General features: G+C 40.3%; 1 protein-coding gene across 1 annotated transcript; it reads right to left on the bottom strand.

Annotated features, from left to right (window-relative positions):
• Positions 1-1,397: 1,397 nt before the first annotated feature.
• Positions 1,398-11,258, bottom strand: dnajb5 (DnaJ heat shock protein family (Hsp40) member B5; the record flags this gene model as incomplete). Its single annotated transcript, XM_014014445.1, is given in 3 exon segments — positions 1,398-3,844; positions 9,127-9,788; positions 11,021-11,258. Coding segments are annotated over 3 exon segments (1,107 nt in total). The 3' UTR covers positions 1,398-3,610.
• Between the last annotated feature and the right edge of the window lie 1,751 nt (positions 11,259-13,009).

Here is a 13,009-nt window from a genome sequence, read left to right on the forward strand (position 1 = left end):
ATATATGAATGTGTGTATGTGTACACGTATAAATATGAATTAATTTTTATAATTCTTTTTTATTAAATAGGGGCAGATACAGTATAAGATTTTTTTTCTTCTGCTTCCTTTCATTTTATGAGATTTGTGTTTCCTTTTTTGTTGTATTGAAATTTTTGTTTTCAAACAAAATGAATAAACTATTAAACTAAAACTAAAGTAAGAGTTACCATTCCAACACGATATGTTCTCTTATTCTTTATATATTTGTGTACAGAGTGCTAGACTGGCCCTTACCTTCCTCAATTCTAGTGAAGCAAAGCAAAGAACAAGGGGCTGGTTTTTACCAGGCTAACAGAGTGCTATCAACAGTGGTTCTAAATGGAAATTTGTTATGATCTTGGTAGTTTTATCTCTTTATTTTAAGTAAAGCAAGTGAATGGATCAGGAAAAAAATAGAACTATAGGATGTTTTAAAGCAAAGGGTCACAGGCTCCAGTACATCCGGACCATTCAACTAGTGGCCCGTGGGACAGATGTGGCCCCCCGGGTGAGCTCTGTCAGGCCCACTGATAAACTCATTTCAAATAAAACTAAAGGAGATTTGTGTTTGGTAGATTTTTTTTGTTGTAACAATGCTTCTTGGCAATAAATCTTATGCCAGTCACCTGAATGGCAGCATCTGAGGGTATCAGAATCTCTAAACATGAGTCACAAAATAAGCTGTTTGACAGAGAAGATTTGGCAAATTTTTCATGTGCATAACCTACATATTCAGCTCTACTACTCAAAAGCATGTTCCTTACAAATGTGGCACCATTTAGAATGAAATTGAACAGGTTTTCACAGATTTGCTGCCAAGAAGCATTGTTATAACAAAGAAATAATTCACCAAATACAAATTTCCTTACTTTTTATGCTAAGCATAGAGTTTAAATTGTAAATTTAAATTATGTTATATTAGTAATCGACGGATGCGCAGCCCCTGAGCTATTGACTTTCAGTATTTTTGCCCCCCTGAGCAATTTAGTTGCACAGCCCTGCTCAGATAAAAAAAACAAGAAGCCTTATTGCAATTGTAACAAAAATTTAAAGCATGTGAAAACCCAGAAATATTGTAATGTTTCAAAAGAAAATGACCTATTCTGCACAAAAATGCTGACGTTATGCATTAAAAACATGACATCATCAGATTGATACTTGTTCTTGTAAGCAGATTTACTACAATTAGAGCATACTTTATGTCAGGTTGTCAGAGAACTAGACTGATTTGAATTCCTAGGTTTCCTACTTCCAACTAAGTCATTYCCTTATTAAGCTGCAAACTCGTGACTCTCACTCATGAACAAGTTTGGGGGAGTACATCACACCAAAGTCAGTGTGTAGCTGACGCAGAACRGACTCAGTAAAACACAAAGTGAACTTCACACATTTGGTTTATTTGCTCCATTATTAAAAGTTAATAAATAMTGTTTTGTTTCTGTCAAATGCAGACAAGCAGTGGCATCAAGTCTCTCAGCAGCCGGACACACGATCACACGTTCAGACGTTCACTTCTCTCCCATCATCTCCTTCTTTTCCCCACTATCTTTACATCATTTATGTATAATGTTTTTTAAACATCGTTTTGTGCGAAACACACACATAAATATTGGCCTATGACACTTCCTGCACAACTCATGCTCACACACACATTTCGTCTGTGCTGTAAACTCAGTAAGGAAGAGCCGAGGTTTCAGCGCCCCCACACCTGCAGCTGAGACAGAGAACAGCTGCTGCGCTCTTCCAAAAACACAAAAAACAACAACAACAAAAAACAGGCTTTCCTACTAGCCGAATAGATGTAAAGTTCAAAGTACAGATGTTACAGAGGCTAGAAGCTGTTGTCGAAGTACAACCAAAAAACAACCAGTGGTGTGGCTTAGTTTTTGACACTGCTCACATTAGCACCAAGCCGTGGCCTTCAAAAAGCCACAAGAGTTGAGAACACACACAGCGAAGCAGAGCTCGTCAGCGTAACCTCCGTTATTTACTCTAAAACATAAAGCCATGCGTTCTTCCCTCTGGGAAGTTCGACTTGCACTTGTATGGCATTTTACATCGAAGAAACACTGACAGAAAATTGTTGTCGTTCTCGTATCAAATCGCACGTGAAAAACATCCCGGCTCGCTRTACATACAGTACGATATAAACTTTACATTGCTGTTTCCCTAAAACGACCATGTCCTGGTAGGAATTACTGACACAGCATAGGGCATCATTTGTTGTGCACAGAGCATGGCTGTTTGTAGATAATTACAGTGTGTGACCTGTGTTCACATATGTGATAGGACTTGTGGACTTTTGGGCTAAGGCACCTGTATGTCCCTTAGAAACTGAGCCAGGCTAATCTGTTATTGGCAGCCACGCAGCTCAGAAGGGAAAGCACCCATGTTACGAGCAGACTGTAATAATAACCAGGCTGTTACAGTATATGATTGTCATTCCCAGATTGTTCAATTCAGCAGAGATAAGCTATTATAAATTGATATATAACGCGACTAATTTAGGGGATAGGACTATGGTACGACCCAATTCTGAAATAGTTGGGACGTTGTGTAAAATAAAATGTAAATAAAACATATAATGCAATGATTTGTAAATCTCATAAACCCATATTTTAATCACAACGGGACATTAGCTTCTTTTATTGCATGATAGAGCTGRGCCCAAACACTGACATTCATAACAGCTTTTAATTAATTTAGTTTTTAATGCCTGAGGGCCTGAAGATCACAAGAATCCTGTCTTGACCTTCAGCCTTGTCCCTTGTGCAGACATTTCTCTGAGATTCTTGAAATGTTCTGATGATAATGTGAACTGTAGGTGATTGGATATTACATGAAATTGTTCCCTTAGTGTTATTTTTTTCCAGACTGGTGAACCCCTTCCCATTTTCACCTTTTTTCAACAAATGCTAATGTGTCTTTGTTTAATTACTTGATATGTTTACTATGTGCCCTTGTGAATAAAATAGAGATTTATAAGATTTGAAAATCTTGCATTCATTTTACACAATATTCCATTTCCTTTGGAACTGGGTTTGTACTAAAAAGCCTGCATTCTTCAGGGCTAATGCATTTTGAAAATATTAGAAAAGCAAATGTCAAGGGAACTATTTTTAGTTAAAAAAAACAAGGGTTTTACTGGACATGTGGAAGCTGCTGGTACACTCAAGATGGCAATAATAAAGCCACACTTTTAAAAACTTTTAGAAAAAAAAATCTGGAAAAAGAAACAACTTCTAAAAGAACCTTAGATTTTCCTCCTGTGACAAAAAGACAAGTACCTTAGAGTTGGACAGCTTATAAAACCGATCATAAATTTGTAAGAAAATCAGTTCAGAAAGAAGGTCTGATAAAAGCCACAGTTACGTGTGTGTTTGGGCCAAATGGCAAAAAAAAAAAAAAGTGTTTCAAAGGAAATAAATCCTGATCTGCCATTCTTCATCCCTCAGCTGTTCATACGAACCGCAGCATCTGACTCGGGACATGGGAGGGTTGGAGGAGCAGGTGAGGCAGTGTTGTGGGCAGCTTTTCTCCCTGTTCAGTTTGTAGAGTGTTGCTTTCTGTAGGTGTCAGATGTGCGTCTCTACGACTGGGGGAGGTGTTGTCTGATGATCTCTCTGGACTGAGGGGGGATTCTGTCGGGGAAGCGTACGGAGAACTCCACGATGAGATCACCGCGCTGAGACGGGTTCTTCGGGAGAGGAAGGCCCTCCCCTCTGAGTCGCTTGACTGTCCCTGGCTTGATGATGTCGTGACAGGGCAGCGAGATGACGCGGTTTTCCAGCGTGGGAATACTGAGAGTGCAGCCACACAACGCCTGGAGGGGGAGAGGACACACACAGAGGGTTAATATCTTTCGAAAGAATGACGTGCCAAAGCCACAAATATCTCAGTGACTTAATGTTTCCATGAGGTCAAACCAGAGTTTATCTTCTCCGCTGCAACCTTTGTTGAGTTTTCTGTGAGGTATGTAATGTGTGCAACAAATACAGACAGACACCATGTTTGTCAAATCACTTAGCATTGGAGTACAGCGCTGCAGGAAGTCAGGAACAGGAACATTAGGACCTTGGCAGGGTGAAAAGTTTTTTGGGTCTTTGTGAGTTTGTGTGTGTGCGCTGAGTGTGTCAGGGCTAATTTTAGCAACCGTCTCATATCTCGGGCTAATGAAGTGAGGCAGGAATCGGCTGCGCTCGTAAATAGTTGGGGGGTTTGTCAGATCTGCACAGTCGTGCCCGTCCGCACGCACTTTTACACACTTGTGTGTCCTTCTTATCACAGCACTGCATGAATCCAGCCTGGGTGTTGAGACGTGTGAGTATAACGGCTTCACAGGCTTTCCACTGAGCATCATTCACCCCATTTACACCGAACACAATCACCCAAAATATCCTATGAACCAGTGAACAGATTTCAAGGAAATTCTCAGAAAATAAACCTGATCAACCTGATTCTAGATCTCTAATCAATCTTAGAAAACACAAAAAATWTAACTRTWACTCAGTCAATCTAACACTGAGCTAAACTTTGGTTTGGTTGTAGATGAGGCATCTCAATCACATAATCCAACAGATCCCATGAAATCTGCTCCTCGCAGCCTCACGTTTCCACCTGCCTCCATCTCATTCCACTTCTTTCAATTGTGTACCTCCACCTCTTCAAGTTCTCTTCCACCTGTTCCCTGTCCTCACCACAGATCAGTGTCATCTGCAAACATYGACATCTACCAGGATTCCTGCCTGAACTCATCTGTTAGTCTCCAAAAAATATAATATAATGAGTCCAAAAAAGGCTGGTTATACTGTTAAAAAGGCYGTATATACTGTTTATATATATTATTTCAGTTACTTTTTAGATTATAGGCACTTAGCTGTGCCATGGATCAAATTCATAATGTTAATATATATATATTAGGGGTGCAACGATACAGAAAATTGACAATTCGGTTTGGTTCGATATTTTAGTCTCACGGTTCGATATTTTTTCAATACAAAAAAAAAAATAAATTTCCATGCCCCTTTTTTATCTTGTAATTTATTTAAATTAAGTATGAACATTCATTTAACCTCAAAAGCACAGTTTTTAAATTAAATGTTGCTGAAACAGCTAGTTTCTCAGTGGATCTGTACTCGAAAATGCAGCCGAGGTGGAGTAGTTGAACACAGATCCACTGATCTTTCATCACAGCGCATCTTCAGAAGACAAGTTGATAAAAATAAATTTTAAAAATCTGTATTGTTCGATACGGGTACAKGTATTGTTGCACCCTTGTTGTACATAAAGGTAAGTGCTGCATCGGTTTTTCCTGAAGTTCTATCGTCATTTATTTCAAGTCCAGCAATGTAAGCAAAAATGGGGACCAAAAAGTTCAAGTTAGCAGCTGCATCAGAGGAAAACAAACATTTTCCAGCATCCACTTTTTGTTGTGCTCATATTTAGAYGTCCTATGTTACAAATGCTGCCTTTTTGAAATTTGGTRTGCTTGTTTGTCTTTGTCTATGGTGTAATAATAATGATGTGATTGTGATGCTGTATTTCTGAGTGTTTTATGTGCTGCAGAACAGGAACCTGCTGTAAAACAGCAATTATGCTGAGTCAGGCTTGATTTTTAATAATCTTTTCCTGTTAAATAAATAAATCAAATCAAATCAATCCWATTTCCCAGTATCTCCATTATAGTTTAACTCTGCCTATCACTGTGTTCAAGGCTCTAATTCAGAACATTTCCATTGACAAACACGGGTCTCWCACACACAGACAGGTTGCCATGACACTCGACACACTGCCAGCTGATCACCGATTGCATTAGGCTCAGCTCAGACAACACCACCATCGAGACTGACACAAACAAACCAACACTTCTGACTTTCTTTCAAAGCTCTTTCTTCAGGTTTAAATTCATTTCCGAGGCACAAATCCTAATGATAACTCTCATGGGTACACGCTTGACCCTAGAAATTGTGTTTTAGGGAGCAGAATGCGTCCTCGCCACACTCTGGGCTGTTTGCCCAGCTTGTCAGGAACTGGCAGCAAACAATGATGACGAACGTGGTGGGATTAAAACACAATAGCTGCTAAAACTGTATGCGCCGCCCGATTTCCAGAAACTCTCCCCGTCTACAGTTATTTACCTGACGGCAGAGACAGAGCTGTCAAAAGTTATCCACCACGGTTAGCCCTTACTTATCTCTGCATGTGGGTTTTTGCTGCTGAAGTGAGAGAAGCACCGAAAAGCCCTACATCAGATGACAAGYGCACGCTGCAGGGCCATAGTGACAATGTCCTCCTATAGATTCAGAAATAGTTTGGTTTAAGAGTCAAATTTGAGCCACAGTTTCTTATTGCATCTGATGGCTGTCACTGAGAAGACACTGCAAGACGTCTCCTAAGAGTTTCACACAATTTGGCAGCAAAGAACTAAAGCTGTTCACTGGAGCTTCCTTCAGGCAACAAACAAAACTGGGCRACCAAATTGTCGGGGAAGCTTCTAATAATCAAAATATTACAAGGTATTCTCCCAAACATCAAAATGTCCTAGCCTTCCACTTCTWTTTTTGGACCTCTGATGGATTCGTGGAACCGATCGTCGGTGAGGCTATTATTTATCAACGCAAGTCCTTTTCTTATCAGTTACACTCATTTTTACCAAAGCTATCTTCTGTTAAGGTATTTTTACTCTGGTTTTACTGCAGCATTTTTCAGAGACACATCYTCAGAGGAAGCAGCACAGAAGAGAGCACTGCAATACGAGCTCCTATTTGCTTTGGAAACTGAATCATCTGACCCACTTCCTTAATATTCCCCAGATGCATTCCCCCACCCCTGCCTCATCTTTCCCTCCCTAGCCCCGTCTCGTGTTTAGACCCATCAGACTTWAGTCTCTTATCTGCCGGTGGTAAGAGGAGAAGGCTTTAGCTGTGTGGGAGTTCTGCAGTGCAAACTTAATCACTGTGCAGGTCTGATTAAGTACCGTCTCCTGCTTAATGTGACTCAACAAAACTCTTATAAGGTCTACTCTGTGCTGTGTGACGCCGCTGCTCCTCTATGCTTTCCGCTGCATTTCTTGTGCAGCGATTTGCAAGACCCGGCGACACTTTCGCAGAAAAAAAGCTGGTCAAAATGGGCCTGAACAGAGTACAAAAGAACTCCGCTGAAATTTCTGCCGCTTTGAGAACACCTACCGTTAGGTCGAGCATGTGAACTGCAGGCAAGAGAGCAGCAACATTATTAGAAACACTACAGCTGCGCTGAACCGGTTGCCCTCGTCCGGCAGGAGGGACCAATTAAATGTCCTGACAGCCACATTTATAGCAGCCTGGATTCTCACCCCTGCGACACTACCATCCATCTTTAACTGATTTGCRAACGGGCTTGAAGCTGCAGATGTGGCCGCATGCGAGTTTGTGCGTGATGTCCCGGAGGTGTTTCTGCATATGATTTCATACAGCTGCACAGAACGARGGAGGCGGGTGGCTTCACGCGTGTCACGCCAGGACACCACATTTCTGCTGCCTCTCTCGMACCACACCGACAGAGACTCTGCAGCTACTGATCCTGCCTCCCAGCAGCAACCGCACTGATATACACACCCCACAACATCCTGCTTAGAATATAATTCTACCAATAAATGACACGTGGCGCGCCTCTGCCTGAACCGCTGATTGACCAGTTTAAAAAGAGGGTTGCAACGTGAGAAACATTGTGTTTTCTGTGAAAACGCAGAGAGTACTGAACATTCCTAAAGAAGCTGAAACTGAGATGATCAGGCTAAAAGAAGCAAACACAAATAAAAACTAAGCAGATAAAAATGCTACCTAAAAGCAGAGCTGTAAAGTAACTAAGTACGAATACTTTGTTACTGTACTTAAGTAGAATTTTTGGGTATCTATACTTGAGTAATTATTTTTCAAACAACTTTTTACTTCTACTTCTTACATTTTCACACAATCATCTGTACTTTCTACTCCATACATTTTTAAAAATGTCAAGAAGTAGAAAGTTGTTACCTTTATTTAATTTTTGCTTATTTTCATTCCAGTTTGTTGTAAAAAATATATATATTATCCATATAAATTGTGCCTCCTAGATAAAGTGAATTTAATTGTGGTTCAATGAGAAGTATAAATATATAAAATTCTGATTCCATATCATGCCACACACTCCAGCAGGGCACAATCATTRAAATAAAAGTCAACTTAACAAATACTTAAGAAGTATTTGTATTTCATGAATTATATTATTGCATTTGCTCACAGCCCTCAGATAGATTTTATTTTGGAGAAAAGCTTTGGGCAGCCTTGATATATGTATATAAACTGAAACAGMTAGACTAGTGCATCCTAAATTTAACATAAATTAATTAATTTAATACAATATAGTCATTTCTGAATTTTTTGGGGAGGTCACCTCCTAATAAATGTCCCATAAAATCTAACTACTCATTTTAAATCAATACTTTTACTTTTAATACTTAAATACAAAAAGTATCAGATACTTTAAGACTTTTACTCAAGTAATATTCCTAAAGAAAACTTTAACTTTTACCAAAGTAAGTTTTTGGTAAGATACTTGTACTTTTACTSAAGTATCACTTTGTGGTACTTCATACAAGACTGCCTAAAAGCAAAAGTAGCAAAATGCAAGTTTAAATTAGCAAAACACTAGCTATAACCTAGAAACTAAAAGTAACAAAAGACTAGCTAAAAGTAGAAGAACAGTAGCTAAAAGGCTCCTCTTACAGCTTAAAGTAGGAAAAGGCTAGTTAAAAGTTAAAAGCAGCAGAGATCTAAAGGGTATTTCTATGGGGAAAATGTGTGTAAAAAAAAGTTAAATATTTTGAAAAGTATAAAAGTTGAAAAAGTCATAGCATCTTTGTTTTGAATTAGCTGAATGAGCCACAGCTCAAAGTATGCAGAAGTAGTAAGATTGCCAAAGAAAGTAATAAATAAAGAGAGCAGAACTTCTTCCAAATGCCTCAAGTTACATAAATACTTTAAATTTCTCTTGACCCCTGAAGTATTCTACTCTACAAACAAAACTTCAACAAAAGAACATGACTAAAACATGGAGTAGAAAAACAAAAAAACGTGTTAGTCGCACCTCTTTTAGACTGATCTTGCAGTTATAAATGATATTGGAACCATCTCTCCTGAAGTGGGCATGTCCTTTGTCTTTAAGCACAAAGACTATGTCAGCAGGAATGTTCTCCGGAGTCTCGTCCCCCTCCTTTGGGAAGGTGATTTTGGTGCCCTCCTTCCAGCCCTTTTTGATGACAATGTTGAGGATCTTGTCCTCTGTCCTCATGCTCCGCCCATCAGGGTTCAGCCTGCGGCGGGTGATCTTCATGCGCTTAGTGCAGCCGTGGAAGATCTCCTCCAGCGAGACCTTCAGCTCGTGGACCACCGGAGCATCCTGATGCTTGCGACTGGTCCCCAAGCGCTCCGATGGCGCCCCCCTCCTCCTGCGACCCTCTCCTGGGAATCCGTTGCTCATCCCACCGGGGAAGCCAAACTGTCTCCCAAAGTGAGCGAAGGGGTCATCCTCGTCCATGTCTGCATCCTGCTCCACGCCGTTACTGTGGTCRTTGTGGAAGGAGAAGCCATTAGAGCGGCTGTGGCTGCGGTTGGAGCCGAAGAACATGTCGAAGGGGTTGGAGCCCCCGAAGAAAGAAGCAAAGGTCGCGTGGGGGTCTCCGTGGAAGGTGTAGTGATACGTTGAGCTGCCGGAAGCGCCTGAAGAGCTGCTGCCTCCCGTCTTCAGACCTGCAAAGAGAAAAGCGTGATTAAAAGGTGGGACTGCGTGTGCACACACTCGAACACCCACCACCTGAAGACAACCATTAACACAAACTCAGAAACCAGCCGAAGGATCTGTCTGTTCAAAACACACAAACAGTGCCCAGCAGAGAGAACTCTGATGTTTTTACCGCCCACATGAGCAGTAAAAACATCCCACAGCATCACCGATCCTCCAACAGCGCTGGTGGAGGAATACATGAAACAGCAGGTCACTTCATACATTACAAATACACACACACAACATCTGCAAATGCAAACACCCTCAGTTGCTTGTCCATATCTCAACCACAGAATAATCTCAAGTAGGGCTGCATGACCTGCCATGTGCAATAACAGGGCTTAATATTACGATGGCGATATGACTTGCAATACAAATACAGAAGTATGCAGTGTTGATGACTTTCTGCTCTGGGTTCAGAGCAAAAAAAAACTAACTTATTCATCATTTCCATTTAAACATGACAGTTTTATTTTTAAAAAGTGCAACTAGACACAGCTGCTGTATTAGCAGTGAAACAAAAAAACTGCATGCTATTTCTTATTGACGTCAAAACATCGCCTCCATAAAACATTTTCTGATGCTCTAAATACTGAAAAACTCTAACTATAAGTTTTTTAAAACAAATAATAAATACATCTGAAAATAAATAAAAAAGTTTTAAACGAAAGTTAACAGACCTAAATCAAACTGCAAATTCTATCATTGCAGTTTTCCAACATTTTCTCCACTAAGTGGTGATGATTTGATGTGGTATCTCGGGTCCATTTTATTAAACTAATGTTGACAAAATGTATAAAWGCAAACGTGAGCCAACCATTGTTTGAGGTTTACAAAGTTATTTGCGACATGCCTACTGAACAGGCTCATTTTGCGATGACGATACATTTGCGACACATTGTTCAGGCCTAATCTTAAGCCATCTGTCAGCTAACACTGCACTTACAGTATATAAAGGTCGACTATAACATATTGGACTTGGTAAATGTTGCTGAAACCAATAACCAAAAGTCACACATATCCCTGCACATAAACACAAAAAACATGAAAAGGATAATTACTTCAGTGACTGAAGTTCACTGCTTTAATATTAGAGCTGTTCCTGAGGGCTCACACACACAGACTAAGCCCTGGAGGCTTTTCTGCCTGCGCTCTTTGAAAACTTTCACTCAATTTCCAGACAGACAAGACTCCTCACCTTCCTCTCCCAGCTGATCGTAAACAACCCTTTTCTTGGGGTCACTGAGCACCTCGTAGGCCTCTGCGATTTCCTTGAACTTCTCCTCCGCGTTTGGGTCCGTGTTCTTGTCAGGGTGAAAGCGGAGCGCCATGCGCCGGTAGGCCTTCTTGATTTCGTCCTCGTTGGATCCCTTGGGGATTCCCAGGGTCTTGTAGTAGTCCTTCCCCATGTTCTCAGCTCAGGCCGTGGTCAGTCACTGGTGAGGGACAAGAACACTCATGACACTTCCCTAGAATAGATGCTGCTCRGTATAACTTGTGAATAAATTTGGTRATTGTCTYGCRATGTGGTTCAGTTAAAAGCAGTTGTTTAATTATTATCTGCATGTGTTTAGTATGTGATAGAGTAAATAAAAACTGGGCAAATAAATTATTGGTTGATTGGTTTTTTTTGTTGTTGTTGTTGTTGTTGTTGTTGTTGTTGTTTTGTTTTCAGACATGCTATGGGCAGATTTGTTGTAAAGAGACTATTAAATGTTGCTGTATGGTCAAATCCATGTTAAAGGTAAAGGCCACTGGACCAACTTTAAGCTACATGTTTCTGCAACCACAGGTGCCACCTCACAGGACATAGACGCAAATGAAAATGCGACACCAGGTTGATTCGATGGATAATTCAGATAATTCAGGGAAACCATTTAAAAACTCCAYGTTCTGCAGATCATCTGTAGTCAGGTCACTGGGGYGACAGGTCTAGGAGAGAAACCCAAACATGGTTCTCACCAGTGACCCTTTACAGCACATCTTAGGAGATCCCAAGGTGTTCCCAGGCCAGAGAGGATACATAATCTCTTCCCCGAGGCCTCCTACCAGTGGGACGTGTCTGGAACACCTCTACAGGGAGACATCCTAATCAGATGCCCAAACCAAACCACCTCAACTGACTTGTTTTGATGCGGAGAAGCAGTGGCTGTACTCYGAGCTCCCCACGGACGATGGAGCTCCTCCTTACCACCTCACAATAAAAGCTCATTTCAGCCTTGTAGCCATCCAAAAACATTCAAGCTAAACTCTAAGGTCAAAGTWTGTCGCTTTGTGATTGCATCATCCGTCACATGTTGGAGAAGAAGACCCAGCAGGACTTTAGTTTAAAAAGGGGATATTGTGTATTTTTCAGGCACATACTTCAGTTCTATCCCACAATTATGTTAACTTCAGTTGTTGTGAAAATACTGTAAGTATCGAAAATAATAGACTTAGCATGTCTAAACACCCTGAAATTGGTCTCTGTCTCTTTAAGAACTAACCTCCTACCATTTCAGACACTCCCACTTCAGCATGTCTTTACAACAATTCTTTGGGGGAGGTGTGCTCTGTGGCAGTGATTCCCAACCAAGTGGTACCTGAGCATATTACATGGGGTACGTGGAAATATTTCCCAGGTGTGTAAAAAAAATGAAAACAGGACTGGGATATCTATGATTTCCACAACGCAGAAAATGCAGACGGTATCACTGAATTGACACTAAATGGAATCCAGTATAAAATGCATAATCTCACGGAATTTGCTCATTTGGGCGAATTTCTGATGTATTTTGGACGCTGCTGCTCCCTGCACCTGCCCTTACCTGATTTATTTATTTAATTACGTATTCACTTTCAAGACAGCTTATTTATCTTTATGTTTAATTTGAGTTGAAAATAATAAAATGCCTGAGATTTAAATGTTCTACGGAGTCAAATAAATCACTTAGTACAAAGTACGTGCCTTCAGGCCCAGGCCTCCCTTGAAAAACAGATTTGTGAACTAAATGGGATTTGCCTGGTTAAATAATSGTAAATATTAATAATAATAACGAAATGAGTAATTTTCATTAAACAATAAGTTGTTGACATTCAAGGATTTCTCAACATGCATGAATGAGTCAAAGCAACACTCTGAGCATGGTTTTGATGAGGGATTGACATTATAACATGATAAAAATGTCAAAACTTTAATTTTGCACAA

This window comes from Austrofundulus limnaeus, unplaced genomic scaffold (assembly GCF_001266775.1).
Source record: "Austrofundulus limnaeus strain Quisiro unplaced genomic scaffold, Austrofundulus_limnaeus-1.0 Scaffold114, whole genome shotgun sequence".
NCBI classification, from domain to species: Eukaryota; Metazoa; Chordata; class Actinopteri; order Cyprinodontiformes; family Rivulidae; genus Austrofundulus; species Austrofundulus limnaeus.